Source organism: Sceloporus undulatus, chromosome 1 (assembly GCF_019175285.1).
Source record: "Sceloporus undulatus isolate JIND9_A2432 ecotype Alabama chromosome 1, SceUnd_v1.1, whole genome shotgun sequence".
NCBI lineage: Eukaryota > Metazoa > Chordata > Lepidosauria > Squamata > Phrynosomatidae > Sceloporus > Sceloporus undulatus.
The window spans coordinates 263,664,261-263,686,966 of NC_056522.1; the positions used below are offsets into that span (position 1 = coordinate 263,664,261).

Sequence of the window (22,706 nt, forward strand, 5' to 3'; positions counted from 1 at the left end):
GTCGCCATCAAAGGAGAAGAGTCACCGAACCAGCATCCAAGTGCTCTTTGATTTTGCTGCGCTTTTTCCCTTCCAAAACAAGAATCGAATCACCCCGAACGATATTGCTTTTTCATTTTTGTTAAAACTGGCCGACACGCAGCCTTCCAAGGGCTATCAAAACAAAACAAATGAAGGAAATTGACTGAAACTTTGACAGTAGGTTTTTTTTCTTTCTTACAAGAAGTACACTGCCCTCCTCGGGTTACGAAATTAATGCTGTCCGTTCCCTTCCTTTTCGTACCCGATCGAACCCGAAACACCTTTTCCCATCCGAAAATAACTAATGCGTTCCTATACCTCAACTGAACCTGCAAGTCAAAACAAAGGTACAATAGAGGCCTATTAAGCGAAGTACCTTCTATTCAAACAAGGGCCTCAGGCACAAAGAGCTAACAAGACGGCGGCCACAAAGCTAAAGGAAAAAAAAAAAAGGGGACCATCGGCCCGGCGGCATCGGGCCGGCACCCAGAGGAGGCAGGAGGAGGAGAGGGGCAGCCTCCAGTTTAAACCAATGCGACCCAACCCGCCAACCAATCCCGCACCCGCCAATTTCCCAACACACCAATCACCAAGCTTCACTTTTCCAGCCCAGCCTACACCAATAACAAAGACTTTTAAGGGGCACCAGGGGCACCTTGCCCGCCCGAGACGGTCCCCTCCAGAAGAACGGGCCAAGAGCGGCGCTGCCGGCCCAAGCAGGCCAAAGGCAAGCAACAACAAAAGCAATGGCATGGCTGGGGCACACCTTCTCAGGGTGTCTTCTCACATAAGAGACACATTGTGGAATTTGCCCGCAACTGTCCTTTTCTAATTTCTGCCTGCGTGGCAAAAACCCCCCCAGCCCGCCCCGGCCCCCGCGATGGAGCACGCCCATCCACGGCCGAGTGTGCATGCCTGCCAAGGCCCAGGCCCGCGTTTGTCGGCTCCCGGTGGGCCCCGCATGAGCCCCACCGCCGCGTCCACGCAAGCCCAGGACCTTGCGATGGAGACATCTCATCGCCTCTCTCTTCACCGCTCAGCCCCCGTCGACCCTCCAAGGAGAAGCACAGGCCCACGCTTCCTCCCCGCAGCAACAGGTCACCTGTGCACCCGCCAGCCCAGTCCACCTCTTCAAGCACACGACGATACAAAATGCCGCTTCCAGACCTCGAAGGGCAGCCGGTGCTCGCTCCTCCTAACACAAAACAAGCGTGAACAGTGCTTGTGTAGATCTTCTTGATTTGCACACCTCGTCCATGGGTTCAAGGGAGGTCGTGTTGGGCGGCAGAACGGACCTTGATGAAGGAGACTCGCAGATGTCCTTTTCCTGTCCGCTTGCGGTGCGCAGGAGCATTGTCCAAGAGGAGGGCACTTCCAAGGGCAAATCCTCTTCCTCCAGGTACCGCCTCACTCTCGGGGCGAAGACACGTTGATCCACTCCACCGAAATAAGGCCGTGGACCCATGTGCGGCCATTGAACGCCACATCACTGCAACCTGTCCCTTCTGAAGTTGGGCCTTGAAGGCCCGTGATTTTCAGAGTGGTACAACAACAGGGCTTGACCTACAGTCCCGCTGGCATTCGCACACACGCAAGTGTGAAGCGGTCCTTCATAGGCTTTGGCCCTGCAATCTCCTCTCCCCCCCTCCTGGGTGATGTAGTGCGGCGAGGCACTCTTCTCCAGAAGAGGCCCGTCCTCTGCAATTGAACACTTGCTGCGGGACGTAGCCTTCCTCCTCCACCATGGCCTTGAACTCGACGACAAATGCCTTCATCGCGGCTGGTGGTCTGCGCTGGACGCCCCTCGCCGTGACGGACGACAGAGTGGATCCCGGTCATCCTCCGGAACCTTTCGAACCGAGCCATTGATGCTTTGAATTTCCGGGGTGGCTGGTCCTCCTGCGAAGACGTTCCTTCGCCTTCCTCGTGCTGGCCAGGTCTTCGAAAATGGTGGTGGCCTTCTCACAGATGACCGAGGTTGGTCACAGTTGTCCCCACTCGCTCCTTTTCCTTATCCAGAGGAGCCACAGCGCTCCATCTCCTCGTGCTTCTGGGTGTCCTCTGCTTGGCAATTGTTTCACCGCCTTTCGCTGGAGCCACAACAGCTCTGATGGCCTCCTTCTGCCTTGAGGACAGTGCCAATTGTCGAAGGGTTTCGTCCCATATCCTTGGCAATGTCCACCAAGCGCCACGCCCCTCCGTGCTTGCGATGATTTCTTCTTGTCCTCCAAGGACGGGGACCCTCTCCTTTTTCTCCCGCCGCTTTTATCTGTGGCTTTCTTGGGAGCCATAGCTCAGCCTAAAAAGGACAAAAGGCACGGCACTGAGCAAAAGCCACATGGAACCACCCCCACCCCCATGGTCACACTCTCTGGCCCAAACATGCAAAACTCAACCCCCACACTCTCAAATCATCACAGCCATGGCCAAGCACCCCGAACACAAACCCATAGGCCAAAACCCCCAATCAGAAAATTCAAGCCTATGGTGAGACTCTGTGTCCCACATGGAGCAAGGCAACTTTTAAAAGCCACACTCCACACTTTGAAAACAGCAGGCCATGAAGAAAGCAACCCAGCATCCACAAATCAGAAAATGCAAGCCTTGGTGAGACTCTGGTCCCACATGGGAGCAAAGGCAAACTTTTAAAGCCACACTCCACACTTGAAAACAGCAGAGCCATGAGAAGAAAGCAACCCAGCATCCACAAATCAGAAAATGCAAGCCTATGGTGAGACTCTCTGTCCCCACATGGGAGCAAAGGCAAACTTTTAAAACCCCACACCCACTTTGAAAAACAGCAGAGCCATGAAGAAAGCAACCCCAGCATCCACAAATCAGAAAATGCAAGCCTATGTGAGACTCTCTCTTCCCACATGGGAGCAAAGGCCAAACCTTTTAAAACCCCACTCCACACTTTGAAAACAGCGAGCCATGAAAAGCAACCCAGCATCCCAAATCAGAAATGCAAGCCTTGGTGAGACTCGTGTCCCACATGGGAGCAAAGGCAACTTTTAAAAGCCACACTCCACACTTTGAAACAGCAGAGCCATGAAGAAAGCAACCCAGCATCCACAAATCAGAAATGCAAGCCTATGGTGAGACTCTGGTCCCACATGGAGCAAAGCAACTTTAAAGCCCACTCCACACTTTGAAACAGCCAGCCATGAAGAAGCAACCCAGCATCCACAATCAGAAAATGCAAGCCTAGGGTGAGACTCTCTGTCCCACATGGGAGCAAAGGCAACTTTTAAAGCCACACTCCCACACTTTGAAACACAGCAGCCATGAAGAAAACACCCACATCCACAAATCAGAAAATGCAAGCCTATGGTGAGACTCTGTGTCCCACATGGGAGCAAAGGCCAAACTTTTAAAAGCCACACCCACACTTGAAAACAGCAGAGCCATGAGAAAGCAACCCAGCATCCACAATCATAAATGCCACCCTAGGGTGAGACTCTCTGTCCCACATGGGAGCAAGGCAAACTTTTAAAACCCACCTCCACACTTTGAAAACAGCAGAGCCATGAAGAAAGCACCCACTCCACAATCAGAAAATGCAAGCCTATGGTGAGACTCTGTGTCCCACATGGGAGCAAAGGCAAACTTTTAAAAGCCACACTCCACACTTGAAAGCAGAGCCATGAAGAAAGCAACCCAGCCTCCACAAATCAGAAAAGCCAAGCCTATGGTGAGCACTCCCGTGTTCCCCACATGGGAGCAAGGCAAACTTTTAAAAGCCACACTCCACACTTTGAAAACAGCAGAGCCATGAAAAAGCAACCCAGCATCCAACAAATCAGAAATGCAAGCCTATGGTGAGACTTGCGTGTCCCACATGGGAGCAAGGCAAACTTTTAAAAGCCACACTCCACACTTTGAAAACAGCAGAGCCATGAAGAAAGCAACCCCAGCATCCACAATCAAAAATGCCAGCCTATGGTAGACTCCGGTCCCACATGGGAGCAAAGGCAAACTTTTAAAAGCCACACTCCACACTTTGAAACAGCAGAGCCATGAAGAAAGCACCCAGCACCCCAAATCGAAAATGCAAGCCTATGGTGAGACTCTCTGTCCCCACATGGGAGCAAAGGCAAACTTTTAAAAGCCACACTCCACACTTTGAAAACAGCAGAGCCATGAAGAAAGCAACCCAGCATCCACAAATCAGAAAATGCAAGCCATGGTGAGACTCTTGTCCCACATGGACCAAGGCAAACTTTTTAAAAACCCACTCCCCACTTTGAAACAGCAGAGCCATAAAGAAAGCCAACCAGCACCCACGCAAAAGCATGCTCACACAGTCCTCACCCCCCCCACAAGAAGAAGTAAGAATCCATCCACCTACCTGTAGAGAAATTCCTGATGGCCGGTCTGATCCGAAAAGTACACCTGGCAAAGCCAGAACAGTCCAAGGCAGAAGCCAGAAAAGTCCAAACCAACAGTGAACCACGAGTTAGAGCTCAAAAGAACTCTTCCTCACACAGTCCACAAGCCAGACAAAGGGGGCAGATCAAAAACAACGGTTTTTGTTTCTGAAGCAAGGCCACCCCCCAATTTCGTTAGCCAATCCAGATGATCAGCTTGATTTCTCAAGCCAATCACTGCTGCTAACGAAATTCAAAATTCGCGCCAAAGCTAACCCCTAACCCCCCGCCCCTTACTTTCCGTTAGCCCGGAAAGCCTATAGCTGCTTGCATCGTTTGAATTTCCGCCAAATGAACTTCGTAACCCGAAAAATATTCGTAACCCGAAACATTTTTCCCTATCCACCGTTTTCGTATCCCGGAATTTCGTAAGCCGATCATTTCGTATCCCAGGCACCAGTGACTGCCACAATGGTAAAACTCTTTAACAGCAGCGCCATCAGGCGGTGCGGCTAAGTACTTGTTGAGTGACCCTTGTATAAATTCCAATAAGCAAAACTTGATTTTGCCATTTAGTAAGGTTCACCATTTCGCTAACCACTGTATTTAATGACTTGAATATCCACTAATTTTATATCACAGGGGATCCTGGAACCAAACCCCAGCAATACCAAGGGCCCCACCTTTGAAGGCATCCATGATCATGTAAGGCAATGCAACTGTCCTCAGTATGGAGAAGCTCAGAGCACATGGCCAGGTAGATCAATCAGACTGGACTCTGCATAACCATTTATTAATGATGGTGGATGCTAGACCTTAGACCCTATCACCTGGGGTTTAAAAGACGCTTACCTTTCCCAAATTCAGTGTTATTTGGGAGGCAGCCAGTTCCTATTACACCTAAATCACCACCGAATCACCACCTAGGTCTGTCCCAGATGCAGCCAGGGTAAGTCCTAGCTGTGTCCGCTGCCATTTTTAAGTCAGATGCTGGTAGCTTGAAGAAGCCAGTGGAGCTTCAAAGGCTTGCAACAGTATATTGTGCATTTTGGTTGGCTAATAAAGTTATCACTGTTTGGTGGGGTTTGTTTGAATTTGCTAAATGCTGACACAGCTACCCCTGCAGTTTTCTGATTGTGAATACCCATTGTAGCTGCAATAGGGGACCCCAAAGAGAGCCAGCAGACTTGGACCTCAACCAAGGTAAAACAATTTTTTCTCCTTAAATTTGAGTGGATTGGCATGTTTACCTCTACACCTACCAAATTATTCCTGATGCAAAACATTCTTGAAAATCCCTTGTCCTCTGCCCTACAAAGAGGCCTCTAGCCTAGGACAGGAAGGGAGAAGGAGATTGCAAGAAGGAGTCCTTACTGAGATGCAATGGATATAAATTCCTGGACTTTGAAATCTCCCACATGGCCAGGAGGAGAGAAGCCCGCCTGCAAAAGATGCCCTCCCCCATCCTCTTAACTAAGGACAGTAACAACAGAATGCAGGCACTCTGACTAACATCTTCTAATTTTTCCTCCTGTTTGGTTTGTAGCATCTTGCCTGATGAAAGCCACTGAGCTTCACATGCTTGCAACAAGTATATTGTGCATTCTGGTGGCCAATAAAGGTTTGAATTTACTAGATCTAATAAATTGCTAGCATCAGATAATGTCTCCTCAGACTGATTTCTTATAGGAGGGCAGGAAGGGGAGGGGCAGGGACAATAAGCATTTTTGTCTCAGCCTGATATTTACATTGAACCGCGGCACCTGTAGACGTCTAGAATATTTTTGCCTAAAATCCATCATGCCCCTGGTGGCGCAGTGGTTAAATGCCTGTACTGCAGCCATTCACTCCAAAACCACAGGTTGCGAGTTCAGACAGCAAAAGGGCCAAGCTCACTCAGGCTTGCATCCTTCCGAGGTCCGCTAAAATGAGTACCCCAGACTGTTGGGGCAAATTAGCTTACTTGCTATTAGCTTACTTGCTGTTCACCGCTATGATCTTTGGAATAGCGGTATATAAATAAAATAATAAAAACAAATTATTATAATATTCCTGGGGCTCGTTGCTATGATTTGTCCGTTTTGGGCCCCTTTACTCCTGTAGTTTATGAATGTACGAGACCTGGAAATATCCTAGGTTTCTTTTCCCCAACCTAGAGCCCTCTAGATATGATAGATAACAGCTCCCACCAAACCTAGGAAATATGGGGTGTGTTCCTGGAGACGATGGGGTTTAGATCATCTAAAAAGGGGGGGGGAGGGGAAACACCAGATTGAGAAAGGACACCCAAATTATACATTAAAAGGATTTCTTGGCTCCTGTCATTTTGCTCTCACCATGCGCGAGCACGTCCCTATGTGGATATCTATCCACTGCTGGGGTCTTTCGACCACACATAATTAGGCTTTAATTAACAGATGACAAAATCACTTGATCAATTCTTGAATAAGATCCCACTGAAGGGCAGACTTTTGAGATAACATTATTGGCATATTCCCTCCCAAAAGTGTGAGTCATACAAAGTGCATAGTGACAATAAAACTATTGTTAAACACAGACTCATTTACTTTAAAGGTATGTGCCCTCCATGGAGTATTTTTACTATTCTAGAAAGGCATCACCTACACAGAAATAAGCCCCTGCCTCACATCATGCCTCTGAGGTGGAAGATGCAAAAAACAGAGTGACTACAGCAACACCAATATGGTCCAAAATGGCGATGAAGAATCTTACTTCTCCAACAAATTTGGTGGTGTTGCTGGGGAGACAATATATTTGTTGTTTATCACACTTAACTTGTAAATGGGTTATTAACTGCAGATACAGTCTTTTTACAGTTCAAACCTTTATCTGGGTGAAAGAAAATGTATTTTTGGCTTTTATTTAAAGCATTACTGTGGCCTGTTTAATTACTGCACTTTAGATGCTTCACAGCAGGGACTGAAAAGTGGCAATACAGTTAGCCAGCATTACCAGGAACAGGCACTCACATAGACACTCCATTTCTATTTAATCTGACCAAAAGCATAACAATCTACCTTTCATTCACATGTGCATGTGTGCGCGCACACACACACACACTCAGGGGAGGGGGGGCGATTCTGCAGTGTTATTAAATTGTGCACAGATCAGCACACCCCAAATTTGAAAAAGTATCAGTTGAAGTATTTGAATCAATTTTCTAAAGGAAAGCAGGATACAAATGTAAATAATTAAATCTCTGGGCATAGCCAGTAGTGAAAAAAGGACCTTCTTTCCCTAACATTAGCAATGTTTTGTTATACTTCTATGCCCACATCCATTTCACAGGAAAGAGCATGCTATCCCCCCACCCAAAAACACTGCTCATTTTTAATCCTGTAATTTTAACACCCAGGAGGTGCTATTTTCATGCTAATCTTCTTGCTAGAATACAAGACCGCTCTCCTCAGGTGCCATGCTGAAAGAACACAATTACACCACCTCTCTTATTTTTGGCAGCACAGTCAGAGGTGTAAACTCTGGATAAAGTATGCATTTAACTGACTTGATTAAAGACTTACGTTGGGCTCTGGTAGGAAGACACAAGAAGGTATTTTATCATGTCAGTTAGAAAATGAAAAGAGAAGCCAAGCTTGAAATTATTAAAATAACTATTATAAGGAAGAACAGCCCTGCCTCACTGATTTTGTACACAATTTATTTGTGTCTTCTCTGCAATGGATGCTGATCAGCAGGCCCTTTCCAAGTTATTCAGCGAATAGGTGACAAAACTAGAAACAAAAGCTTGAGACTCTGAATGTGCCACTTACCTTGAGCTCACCAAACTGTCCTCAGTATTTTATGAACAACATACAGTATTCAGCACTTGAGCATCCAACATGATCTAGGTCCAGTTCTGCCAGTGAATAGGGATAGTCACAGTCTCCTCTTGACTGTTGTTGATATTGCCTCCCTTACCACCACCAAACAGCAACAAAAATACCAATAAGAAGCCAGGAAGTAAAGGTGCTAGAAGGGACCAAACAGGAAGAAAGCATTATAATCCGGTGCCCTGTTGGGTCTTGAGCGAAGATAATGCCACTAATAATGTCACTCTCTCAGGAAGATCTATTCAGCCCATTGCTTGCTCAAAAGATAGATAAGGGGATAAAATATTTATCATGCTGCATTCTCTCCAGAGAAAATAAGAGAAGCTGAATGTGTGCATTTTATGCATGTGCGAGAACACAAATTATTTACATCTTCTTATTTGTCTTCAAGTTGACTGACTTATAGTGACTCCTATCCTAGGATTGTCAAAGCTTGATTTATGCAGAGGAGGTGGCTATTGCATTTCCCTGAGGCTGAGAAAGTGTGGCTTGCCCAAGGTCACCTAGTGGGTTTATATGGTTGAGCAGAGTCCTAGCCCAACATTCAAGCCTAACACCATACTGGCTCTGGTATATCCTCCTGCTTTGAGTCATATGAGAAATGAACAATTTTAAATGCATACAGGTTAAGTATCGCTTATCTGGAATTCCAAAATCTGAAATACTCCAAAATCCCAAATTGTCCACATGGATACCTGAGATAGGGACACTTGCTTTCTGGTGATTCAATGTACACAAACTTTCTTTCATGCAAAAAAATATGTAAAATGTTGCATATAAAAGTAGCCTCAGACTATTTGTATAAGATGTATATGAAACATAAATTAATTTCATGGTAAGACTTGGGCCCCATCTCTAAAATATCTCATTATTTCCCCCATAATGGGGAAAATTAATTGATAAAATGAAAGACAAGACTATACTTAAAAAATAGAAAAAATATTAAATATTCTACATAGTTATAACTTGAAATAGTGGGGTAAGAAATAATTACAGAGTATGATATACAATACTACTACTAATAACTTATTACTGTATTAAGGAATAATTTGGACAATTTCGATAGAGACCTGAGGGTAGGTTTATTGATGGTGATTTATAAAGTCATTATAGATTGGACTGTTTATAAGGAAATAATGTATGTAATAATGTAATTAGGTAGGGCATGGGGATGATTTGCAAATTCTCAAAGTCAGTGTATGAAACACTTATAAGCAATAACTAAGACACTTGGAAGTTATGTTTTATTAGATATGTATGTGAAGTAACTTTTTTCTGACTATGTTTGTATGTAAAATATGTGTTTTTACCAAATAAAGTTATAAAAAATTAAAAAATAAAAACAACCACCACGACATCTATAAAAATTAAATAAAATCTCTCATGTGTATGCAAATAGTCCACAATCCAAAAAACAAACAAAAAACAAACAAAAAACAAAACTGAAATCAAAGGCACTTCTTGTTCAGTCAAGTGATTGTCAACTTGTATTCAGTTCTCCAGATCAGTAATTCCCAACCTTGGATTGCCAGCCGTTGTTGGATTTCATTTGCAAGAAGCTTTAGCCCAACATAGCCAGTGGTGAAGGATTCTGGGAACATTAATCCTACACCATCAAGTTTGAAGCCACTGTTCTAGGATCTGTTTTTGTGCTCAGAGTAAATGCTGCAAGAAGCATCATGATGGCAGTGAACTTTGCTCAGCATGATACAGGCCTGCAATTTCCAAAATATTAGATCACTTTGTACTGCAGGAGGAAGTCACAATTAAGCAAAAAAGTAAAATCAATAATGGAATCAAAGTCCAGGTATAACTTAGGCAGGCTTCGCATAAAAGGCCAGCAAAGTTAAGCCCAAGGAAGGGTTGTGCTCTACCATATCATATTTTGTTTTTGTTTTTAAAGGACAAAAATCTGGGAATGAATCTGGGAATGAACAGACACAATTCTTATTCACACCAGTTTGGAGAAACCTCAAAAGAACACAGGTCTCATTATTCATTTTAAAGAAATTTTACAATTTACTTCAAAGAGTCAAAATCATCCATAACTGCTGTTGCTTACAGTCATTTGAACCACTCATTGGTTCTGCATGGTTTCTCATAGAAAGTCTTGTAAAGATAGGTTCCTGAGTTCCCTTAACATAAGTGGAGTCCCATCATGGTCTCATGCCCATGCACTTTCCATTTCTGTGTTATTACATAAGAGTCTTATGTTGACCAGCAACATACAAATAATATCACAATTTTATCTTCTTGGTAAGTTCACTGTTGTTGCTTTTAATTGATATGACTTCACAGCACAACTACAGGTCCTGCCAGACTGCCATAGACTAATATCCATGTAAACGTGAGTGGTCAGGCCTTTTAGACAACAACTTTCTCTATCACAGTGTCTGTCACATGAACCTCTTCTTCCTGAACAGTAACTGAGGCTGCCTGACCACACATATGTTGGTGGTCCTTCCAGTCCTGAAAATTAGAGGCAGAAAGATTAGGGTGAGAAATGGAAGTCATCACAGAATGAAAGAAAATTGTGTCAAAAAGAAACAAGAACTGGGAAATGCCACAGTATAGTCTGACATCCTGCTTTGAATCTCCCAATACATACATCACAATGGACACAAATCCCAATTATAGACTGCCTCTACCAGGAATGCACCCCCCCCCCCCCCGAAAAAAGTGTTCACAGCCGAGAATTCAAACCACAAAAATAATTCAAAACCACAATAAAATACAATATTATCAGGCTAAAATACTCCGTTTTAATTCTTTTGAATTCAAGGAATGTGTCTCAATCCTCAAGATACCAGAGAAAATAACATAGTTTTTACCTGCTGTCAAAAGGCAAATGTTTCAATTGGCATCAGACAAACCAGGAGACTAAAAGTAGGGAAGTCATCCAGAAAAGGACTGATCTTACAGTTCCCAGTATCTCCCAGCCAACTGCTATGCTAGCTGAGGACATCTGGGAGGTTTAGTCCAAAAAAGTAACTACCCACCAATGCCTTTTCCCCAGCAGTCCTCTCCCCCAGGAGAACCTGGAGAAGTTAACCAAGCAGATTCTTATGGGGGTATTTTTGGTGACACTGTTAAGAACGAATCTATGGAGCATGCTTCAGCTGCTTCCTCAAAAGCAGCAACCCAGGCATGGGTGCTCATTTCTCGTGCCATGCCAGTTATCTCTGAACTTCTGTATCTGGGATGCATAAAGAATTTATTACCTTCCGTTGACAAAAAGTTGAGCAGTAATTGACTTTATGGCAGCCAGTGCATTCATTCATTGCCTCTCGACCACAGTTTACACAGGATTGCTGTCACAATGCAGAAAAAGAAGCAAACATCAGTGAGGAGTAAAAGATTATTCTCTCTTGTAAAAAATGAGATATGATGCACCACTGCTCGAGATCTATGTACAGAACTCTTTTTTAAAAAACCCAGCTCTTCCATAAAACCACTGAGAGAGCTCTGAAGGATTAAAGCGGATTCTTGCCTCCAGTCTTTCTGAAGAACAAAAAGCTATCCAAGGTTATGGCAGTAAAAATGGGGAGGGTACTGTTGACTTTATAGCTGAGAAAATCTTGAGGTTACTAAAGAGATTTAAACAAGAGAAGCTTGGTAGCTGCTGAAACAACATAGACATGTCCTTTACTGTTCTCTGTACTCTGAAAATGAAACCTTTCAGACTTCTCTGAGGACATACATGGTTCGAAACAAGATCACATTTTCATAAAACGTAAAAAGAGAGACTGCTTAAACACTGTTTAAATGCATGCTGCACATCCCAACAGCACAATTCCATTCATATTTATACAGCAGTAAGTCCCAAATACCACTATAGTATCAGCCCTCATAGTAAGGTATCCATCTTAAGTCTCGGGTATTAGGTGTCAAAAAGGACAGCAAACTGTTAGTTGTTTATTTTACTGCTATTATATATTTACTGTCAGGCAGGGGAAATCAGGTGTCCATGGATTTTTGGTCCCTCGTGTCAAATAGCCTGGATGGTTTCAGATTTTTGCATCTTGACTTGGAAGGCAACACAATGAGCAAATCTTGCCAAGAAAACGCCATGATTAAAAAAAAACCATGATAAGTTTGCCTTAGGGTTGATTGTCATAAGTCAAAAACAACCTGAAAGCACATAGCAACATCTTAGGCCACAGGCCCTGTCCCAATGTGTGTGGGTGCTTATTTTCTTATTCAACATGTTTAGAATACCTGAAACTGATATATGGAGAACATATATGGACATGTTAAGAGTTCAGAAAATGTTTTCTTTCTTTATGTTTCCAACTGTGTCTTCCAGCTCTATGATTCTGTGTCAACAACTATTCAATGCATTGTTCTTCTGTCCCATCAGAGATGACCAATTAATTCCAGATAGCTAATAGTAGAAACTGAAATTCAATTGAGCCATTCCTTTAAATTTGGCTGCTGCTTGGTTCAGATGAAATGAATATGGTGATAGATATTAGTAAGTATACCGCTCGTTCCCCATGGTGAAATTAACAAACAGTCTGAGATGAGAAATGGGCAGAACTTGGAAATGCCTCCTTCTTGGACTACCATTCCCAGACTCTCCAAGCCCTGGAGAACCCATGGGGTTGTAAGCCAAACAAACAAATCTTTCCAAAGTGTGCTCTCTGGATACTGTTGGATTGCAACTCCCAACATCCCTCACGACTCACGACTAGTTATACTGGCTAGGGCAAATGTACAGTTCAACTATACCTGGAGGGCTACACACACACCCTCCCCAATGTACAACAATGAAACAGACAAAAGACTTTCAAGAATAAGAATATGTGAAGTGTAACTGAAGTTAAAGGCTCTCCATTAGAGCTGCCATCTACCCACCCTTTGTCAGCCACTAGGAGGGATCATGTTTTCTTTTTTCTAAGAAATGAGGAGTGAGGTGGGAGACATTAGAATTTTTAAAAACCTGCCTCTCTAGCTGAGCCTAACTGCGCTTTTTTGTTACCATGAATAAAAGCTTTCTTTAGACTGAGGCAACACTTTTAATAGAACAAGAAAAAAGGTATTACAGAGAAGTGTCATTAAAATAAAAAAAGCTTTATGTTCGGATGGCTCATTCCAAACTTGAGCAAAAAAATAAAAAATAAACGACAGGAGTATTTCACAATTCAGTCTGTTTGTGGCTCATACAATTACCTAGGTGTGATTAGCAACCTGGTGCAGTTGCATAAGGCTGGTGTAGGAAAGCATTCTTGGTTATGAATAAATTGTCATGCTGTGAGAGTGTTAGTATACAGACCATATTTAGTACAGATGGATGTGCCTGCTTGCTTCCAGGCCCAACTGATTTGCATTCTGATTAACACCTAATTTGTTTGCACCATCTGCCTTGTAAATTATCTGCTAACTTCAAAATATAACAAGTGTCAGACAATTACATTCCCTTTTTTAGTGTTTGGTGGAGCAACACTAAGGCAACAACTGCTCAGGCACTCAAACCATTGACAACCAACCTGGCACCACAGCTCACAGAAGGCTTGATGTACACATGTAAGGGCATCTGGAAGGTTTGGACTAGTGAAACTGAGGACCAAACTAGACATGATGAGATCTGTGACTGGATCTGCTGGTTTTTTTATAAGGCAGATGTGGCCAGTACCCCCTCCTCCATCCCAATGAGGCTCATGGTCACAGCACTAGGAGGTGAGAATTAATTTTAATTGTTGTGTTTTATGTATGTTAGCCACCTTGGGTCCCACTTTGGGAGAAAGGTGGGATAAAAATAAAATAATAAATAAATAAACATCCTTGTCCCATGCCTATAGCATTTTCCCAATCCAAACCACACCCTCTGGGCCACTCAAGGAAAAATATATAGTTCATGGAAAAGAGTTTTCACACACACACACACACACACACACACAGAGAGAGAGAGAGAGAGAGAGAGAGAGAGAGAGAGAGAGAGAGAGCCTTAGTTGCTTTAGTCCAAAGCCACAGATCATCCTGATCTCTTGCCTATTTTAGATCGACAAGTCCAGGTGGGAAATGCAAAAGCTCTGAATGAGCCAACTAGGATCTTTTCTGAGCAGAGCATCAAAAGTGCTGTTTGTACAACTTCCATCACGTTAGATACCACCATCAGTGCCCAACAGATGTACAGAGGAAAAGAAACATGGCACTCAGTATGAGAAGAGAATATACTACTCTACTAAAGAACCTAGGCTGAGCACTAGGCATGTCTATCTATACACATCAGAGCTTGGAGACATTTTAGTACTGTAACTCCCAAGAACCCAGGACAAGTTGCCTTGGGGAAACTGCAGTCAAAACAGTAACATCTGAAAGCACTCTCTCTCTTCCTCTGTCTCCAGAGATATATAGAACGCATACACAATTCTTCCCTCCACATGTTTAGAAAAACAAGACTTTTATTATTTAGCAAATGCTACAATGCTACCATGAAGTGTTGCTCCCTACACTCACTGGACTATGGCCGTGATGCAAATGGCCTTGGCAACAAAGTATCATGAAAACCTGATTAAGAAAATGTCCTAAAGGTGGCCAAAAAGAGGTGAATGACAACACAGGAATACCCATGAGACACTTTAACTGACCCTGAAATCATTTGAAGTTCACTGAACAAAATGAGAGTGATATTATTTTAGTACAGGTAAGGAAAACAGCAGCAGAATAGTTGGCTGATATTCATGCTGACCTGATCCTTCTGCTTACCTTAATGATGATTTCTGTTTTTCCATCAACATCTTCTGTTTGTTGAAACAACTGGTTCTGATACTGTTAAAATCAAAAGATAATTGAAACTTAAGGTACATGAACATTTCATCCTGCTTTTTGGAGAAAAGTTATATAATAATAATAATAATAATAATAATAATAATAGGATTTATTTATATGCCCCCCAATCACTAGGAATCCAGGCGGCTTACAACATAAGGGATAATAGACGGTTCCCTGCCCTCAGGCTTACAATCTAAAAGACACGACACAAAAGAAGAAGGGAATGGTGAGGGGGGGAGGGGATCAGGTCCAGCACTTCTTCTTTCCCTCTGAGGCCTGGACCATATATGATATTCTGCTGCTATAAATTTGAGAATTAACAGTGGTGTGCATGTATATGTGTACCAGAAGGTACACATATGATGCAAAAAATCTGTGGACAGGATCTCATGTTATTTTTTAAAAATGTAAATAGCAACTACATTCTATAGTCTGAATCATCTTAGGACCAAGGAGAAAGAGAGAGAAGTAAAAGGGGAGAGAGACAAACAGACAGACAGACAACGCCCACAAATGTAGTTTCAAGGACATCTAAATGAGCTGCTACTTTTCTAAAAAACCACTAGTGTTTAATTTGAACACAATGACAAAGGGAACAAGTATTTATTACAATTTCAAGCTTCTTGTTTCACTCCATATGCTCTTTTACTCAGTATGATCAACAATGAGAAAGTAATTAAATTACACTAGAAAGTTTTTAAAAATAGCAGAAAGTAAGAAGTATGAGTAAGTAGCAATCATGAGATTCAGGACCATAATACATATATTAGCTTTCTACTTGCCTTTGCTTACCTCTAATTTATTGACCCAAAGCTGTTAGAGTAATACAAGGTATTGGGAGGGAGTGAGACAAATAACTCCCTAGCTTATTACTGACAAACAGAACTAGTAGTCTTCTGTGGTCTTTCAGCCCCTCTACCTGAGATGCCTTGGTTGAAAGGAGTTAGGACAAAACTTGAGACCACACAAAAGCAGGACACAAACCCTTCAACTGACCTTGTCTTACATTGGTTCACAACCATAGAAGATTAGATGGGAAGAGATGACAGAAGGATTTTAAGGCCTCATAATCAGGAAAAAGGGCTGTCTCCCCTAACATCAGATGCCTCCACAGAAGCATTTGACTGGGTTTGAACATGGGGAGGTAATGCACTTCAGGTGCCCATCATAATGGCCTGCTCTTCACTCCTTGACCCATACTTTGAACTAGATCCTTTCTTTCTCCTCAAGTACTCTCCATTTGAGAATTACATTTGCAAAAGCCTTATACCAAATAGTATAATTTTATTTATTACGACCCATGGTATTCATTTATTGTTAAGGGATAAGTTACATAATATTTGTTTACTTTTCTTAAAACTAAGGAAAATTAAAGTCTAAGGAGAAAGCTAAGTACAGTATTACATGTTATTTCCACTCTCCCACTTCAACCCTCCTTTACTCTAGTACTCTAAAGAAAGACTTCTCTCTCTTTCACAGCTTTAATATATTTGGAAATCATATATCCAGACATTCCCTAGTCTGGAAGAATAAATTCAGACATGCTTTTACAGCAGGATGGTCAGGGTCCTAGGACAGAGAGCAGCACTAGCCTGTCTGGAATGTCTGTCTGAGGCACACACTTTCTGACCAATGACAAGCATCAGCTGCCACTGATGTTCCCACTACCACCCAAATCTCAGTGAATCTGCTGAGAAGCATGTTCCATGAAGCGTGTGCTCAGTGTTCTTTTGCTGCACATTTCCATGTGACATATTTAAGTCACAATTAATGAAAAGAAATGCTGTTGCCATTTTATCCACCTATATTTTTATTTAATGTCACTCACAGTAAAGCTCAAATATTTAGACTTTTTAAGGACACTTCTTAAAATGATTAATTCTACACCAAAATTTTCAAAGAAGTAGCCATGTTAGTCTCTTCCAGCATAAAAAGGATGAAGGGAGAGGAAGGGGAGTGGAGTGGAGTGGAGTGAAGGGAAGAAGGAATGAGTACCACCTTTAAGACTAACTGGTTTTATTTTAGCATGAGCTTTCACAGATATAAACCTACTTCTTCAGATGTATTAGAGTAATATCTAGACCTCAGGATATAAAGCCTATTTTCCCAGTAGCAGTGGCATCAATAAGGGTAGCATCCCCCTGTGCAATAACTCATGTCAACTCCCTCACTGACTTCCTCCCATACCATATCATATCATATCATATCATATAAAATGCTTAGTCATTTTTTTTGTACTGATGATACTTATAAGTCATAATTTCCATATATCACTGAATGTAACGGCAATAATTGTGACATAAACAATAACAATCAGACACACAGCCTAAATGTATTTATATGTACATAGTTTCATGTGGTTAAAGTGAAAATTTGGTAAGATGTGATGTTTTAAAGAAAATGTTAAAAGAATAAAAATTATTATTATTATTTTAAAAAAATAATTAAAAATTAAAAATTTAATTTTTAAAAAACTGGGGGCCTCTCTCCTCCCACTGAGCCTACCATCTTGTCAGCATTTTAAAGGGAAACACACAAACATTGCAACCCACTTCAGCTTTGAATAGAATGGGTATCTGCACTTGTATACTGGAAAAGCCTGAAAATAGCTGATGAATAACAGATTCTTGAAAATCCTTTTGTTGGCTGTGTATTAAGGATCAGAGCTGAGAAATCCTTTTAAAAAGTAATTACTTGTAGTAATAGTTCTTACATAGGGAATGTAGTGACTTATTGTTACACCTGCAATTTAAAAGAAAGCCAAAAACTTATGTTTTTGATTTCCTTGAAGCAGAGGTGGGCAAGGTGCAGCTCTGAGACTTCATGTCATACTCAAGGCTGTTTTGTGGCCCTTTGACCCCTTCAAATTTCCCAGACCATCTTTTTTCTAGATAAAGGGGGAGTTGAGATGACTTGCATCTCCCGAAACTTTGCAGGAGCAGCAATTTAAAGAGGCTGTAGCACCTCTGTACTTTTCAATGTAAAAAAAAAAAAATACATATACAGTTTTCAAAACCAGAAGTAGAACTCTATTTCCATTTTTGTTGTTGTTTTGATCTTTTGGCATTTTTGGCACCTCATCCATCCCCTGGAGGGTCCTGGGGTGGACAATTGGGCCCCAGGCAATGTACACTTGTGTTAGAAATAAATATAGTAACTCCTTTTTAATTTTTTTAGACACATCTGAATTTGTCTAACCACTGCTAGCCTGTGGCACAGACACACTCTCATCTGCCTTGTCATTGTCTCAGCACTCACTACAAAGCACAAGGCACAGCTTACCGAAGAGCCCAAACCATACAGTTTTCCTCATCCACCATTCAATAAAAATAGCTGAGAACATTTAATGGTTACACTGGAAAAGGAATGAAGTTGTCCCTGTTATAATCATTGGTGGGGAAAGGAATTAACTACAAGTACGTCTCTGCCCAATTGGGCTCCATGGCTTGGAGTGCTTGGCAACAGCTTTGACTAGGATGCCACCTACAGCCTTTCCTGGACAGCAATAACCTAGCCACAATAGTGCATGCATTGGTAACCTCCAATTAGACTAGTGCTATGTGCTTTACATGGAGCTGTCCTTGAAGAAGACTTAGAAGCAGCAGCTAATACAAAATGCAACAGCTCAACTGCTGACTGAAGTATCACATGGACAGCATGTCATGCCAGTCTTACAAGAACTGCACTGGCTGCCAACACATTTCTGGTCTGGATTCAAGGTGACTGCAATGACATTTAAAGTCCTAAATGGCTTAGGTTGGGACCTCGATGTTTGAGGAATTTCCTCCCTCCACATGAACCTGTCCAAGGATATAGATCTGCTGGTGTGGGAGGGAGCTCCTCCATGCTCCACCAGTAAGATCAATATACTGTGTTGGGACATAGAAGAGGGCTGTCTCAGCCATTGGTACAACAACGATGGAAAGCCCTCTCCCTGGAGGCCTGACTGGCCCCAACACTCATGTCATTTAGATGCCGAATAAACTTGACTGTTCACCAAAGCCTTTGGCCTTATTAATACAACCCGTTATTTATGGTTTTTAAAAGGTGTTAAATTCTATTTTAACTCATATTGTTTAATGTGTTTTTAGCTTATTTATACTGCTGTTTTTAATCTGTTTAACCTGTTTTAATGCTATGCATAAACTGCCTTGAAATCTCCTCATATAGGGCAGGGAATACATATGTTACTAAACAATAAATTAATAAATAATAGATGTGTTTGATTACAATTGTTGCAATCCCTTACCATTCACCGAGCTGTAAGCCCTAATCTGCAGGGACAACAGTTTGTCATTCCCACTGCTCCCATAATTCCTTTCACCAAGCCATGAAAACCAAAACCTGCTGTCCTATTTTACTTCTAAGGTAGAACTAGAGCAGTGATGTCTAAACTCTGGACCTCCAGGTGTTTTGGACATCAGCTTCCAGAAGCCTCAGCCACCTTGGCCAATGGTCTGGGATGCTGGGAACTGAAGTCCAAAACCTGGAGGGACAAGAGTTTGGACATCACAGAACTAGAGGGATGAAAGCAAAGTTTCTCACCCTACAACAGAAGGTGACCCAAAACTGGACCAATGGGGCAGTGTTATATGTGTCTGGATATTTCACCACACATTCCAGGTGTGACACTTTAAAAAATGTGCTCAGTCTACCAGAAAATTTTAATGTGTTGTGAGACGCTTTAATTGTCTCATCACTGAAAAGCGGGATACAAATAAAAGTTTTATTATTTATTATTATTTAAAATCTAAAGATCCAGAAATATGTTTCTCCTCTAAGGGGGGAGGGATCTCAAATAATATTGTAGATTCTAAGTAATATACACAGGGTCCTGGCTGTGTATTATTAAAGTTACAAACTCTGGACAGAAATTACAAACTGCTCACATATCAAACCCTCAGGCTAAAGCAGGAAAATAACCTAGCAAGAAGGAGCCTGTGGAGTTGTAATGCTTTCTGTGGGTGACTAATGGGAGAGCCAAGACTTTAACAGTCTGCATACCATTCCCAACACCTAAGTTTGTCAAATTCTCATTTACTGGCTTTGACAATTATATACTAAACACAGAGGACTGGGTCCTAAATTGCTCCCTTGCTCCACATAAGAGAGAGAGAGAGATTTCTATCAGTTTCCCCTTCCATCTGTCATCCCTCCACACACATACACCACATTCTATGCCACTTCTAAGGATCAGTAGTCTTCAGGAGCAGATTTTAAGGATACACAGAGGAAAAATGGAGGCAAGAGCATATCCAGTTCTGTGAATATTTACTCTTTTTTCTTCGTAAGAAGAAGAATTCAGATCCAGGCTACAGTATCCAGTCCAACCTGAGGTATTTGCTTCACCGAGTTTGCCTAATCCCTTTGCTGTCTTAACAGAAGGAAAACATTGCTTCTAAACCAAGGGGCCTATTATTTTCTGAATGGAACTCTTCTGTGGCAAACACTTAAAAGGTTCCACTAGTTTCCACCAGTTTTCAAGAGAAAGATTTGTAAATTCATTTGTCTCATTAAATCTCTCCTTTGAGCTTCAGCAAATATGAAACAGAAAAGAGCATTTTGCAGTATGAACTCTCTAAGCCTCAGTATGGGAAAACATGTCTGTGGTGCAGAGATGAATGATGTTTTTGGTTATTGTAACAACTGAAATCAGTCTCTCATTGGCCCAGATTAGCAAATTTTCTGCCATGGAAGTATCTTGAATATATCACTAGTAAATTCTGGGTCTTCAGCTGTTATCATTTTCGCTCTGCAAATACATATAGGCAGGTTTTCCAATGTTTGACTTCACTTCCCATGAATGAATTAAGTATTGGACCAACAAATTCTCAGTCATCCTGCAAACTCACCAGTAGATTTTTTTTTAAATCTCTGTTCCAAAACCATTTATCATTTCCATAACTGGTCTATAATTCTTATCTCTGTTTACTATATCTTGCTTAGGTTGAAATGTAATAGGCAACCCAGAAAACCCAGATTTAATTTTTGCTTGGGCCAGAAATTATATCAACTAGAGGGGGAGTCATATCAGAGTGGCAGAGCACATGCTTTGCATACAAGGCATCGTGAGTTGTGAAAGATTTCTTTCTGAAATCATGGAGAGCAGCTGCCAATCAGTGTCAACCAGTACCACTCTAATATTTAGCTCAAATTTTAAAGGCACTATCCAAGAGGCTGCCAGTTCAACAACTAGGATACCTTGTTAAAAGTTCAAATGAAAACCTTGAGTGGATTCATCTCACCATCTCTGGTACAGAGAATATTAGGTTGATGAGCTACTGGACTGACTCAGAAGGAAACAGCTCTTGTGTCCCTATATTCTACACATGGTCTGGTCTAATAAAAGTCACCGCAGTTTAGATTCTGCTGCCTCTACTGGTGAAGATTAACTATCACACAAGTGAACAGTTATCCTGGTAAATCCCCTGCTTCTTGGCTTGCTGGATGGAGTGATGAAGCAATTTATTAACATGCAAGGAAAGAGCATCTGGAGAACAGTAAGGTTTAAAATGCTGTATAAATCTATGTGATTGCATTAAATTCTTCCTTTCCCCCAAAACTGGGATTTAAGGCAACTTACAACCTAAATGGTGTGTGGTGTCCTAGGATGTGCTCCTTCCTAGGACTAAGGTAAAAGATGGGATGGAACATGTATATGATATACCGTATATACTCGACTATAAGTCAACCCCATGTATAAGTTGAGGGCAAATTATGGATTTTGCCTTGACCAGTGGATAAGACGAGGGTAAAACTTGAAGGCTCCTTTAGTGTGTGTGTGTGTGTGTGTGTGTGTGTGTGTGTATACACACCAAGAGGGATTCTAACTGAGGCTTTTTGCTTCAGCATTTCAGCCTTCATTTCAGCCTTCACTCCCCAGACAGCGGTGGCACAGGTAGGAGAGGGACTCTGTTTATTTAACAGCAATCATTCACCTAAGACTCTTTCTGCTTGGCTCAAGAGAGAAAGAAACTGCTTTCCCCACCACATGGGGAAATCTCAAAAAGCTGCTATCACATTACCATACTGACCCATAAATAAATCAACCTGAGATTTTGGGGTCAATTTTTGGGCATAATTTTTTTTATTCATAGATGAGTATATATGGCACTACCATATTACTTTCTATTGGGATACAGGTCTCCTATGCAAGCTGCAGGAAGAGTGATGCTGCACTGATTTCATGTACAGACAAAGAAAATGTTTCCCAAGGGGTTGTGGGGAGGAGTCTGGATGCCAGTGAGGGATAAATTCAATAGCTTTAGCCCTATACAGACAGCCAAAATAAAGCTGCTTCGAGTCACTTTGGAGGTATGGTGTTTCAATGATGCATACGTCCTAAGAGTCTGGAAGCTGCACCAAAGCTGCACTCCAGTCCTTAGGACTGGAGCGTGGCTTTGGTTCGGCTTCTGGACTCTTAGGACGCATGTATCATTTAAACAGCATACCTCCAAAGTGACTTGATGCTGCTTTATTTTGGCTGTCTGTAACAGGCCATAGACTCAGTCAACTACAGAGGGGTTTCCCCTTTTGGCCACTGTGCAGGACCCTGGAGATACTTTGCTCAGCGATAGGAAGCCACAGATCAGTCACACATGGGACTGGATCTTTTGGGCTCACTCAAAGAATAAGTTATGTTAACAAATTCAGCTGCAGAGCTGATTAACACCCTATTAGTGGAAGCAGT

The 22,706-nt window shown here is 42.1% G+C and overlaps 1 protein-coding gene across 1 annotated transcript in view; it reads right to left on the minus strand.

The window, feature by feature from the left end:
- Window positions 1-10,237: 10,237 nt before the first annotated feature.
- DEAF1 (DEAF1 transcription factor) overlaps window positions 10,238-22,706 on the minus strand; it is a 62,598-nt gene continuing 50,129 nt past the window's right edge. Inside the window, exons 10-12 of the mRNA XM_042459234.1 lie at window positions 14,951-15,013; window positions 11,464-11,553; window positions 10,238-10,711 (exon numbers count right to left, since the gene is read on the minus strand). Coding sequence (XP_042315168.1) covers window positions 10,607-10,711; window positions 11,464-11,553; window positions 14,951-15,013 — 258 coding nt within the window. The 3' untranslated portion in view covers window positions 10,238-10,606. The remainder of the gene's footprint in view (window positions 10,712-11,463; window positions 11,554-14,950; window positions 15,014-22,706) is intronic.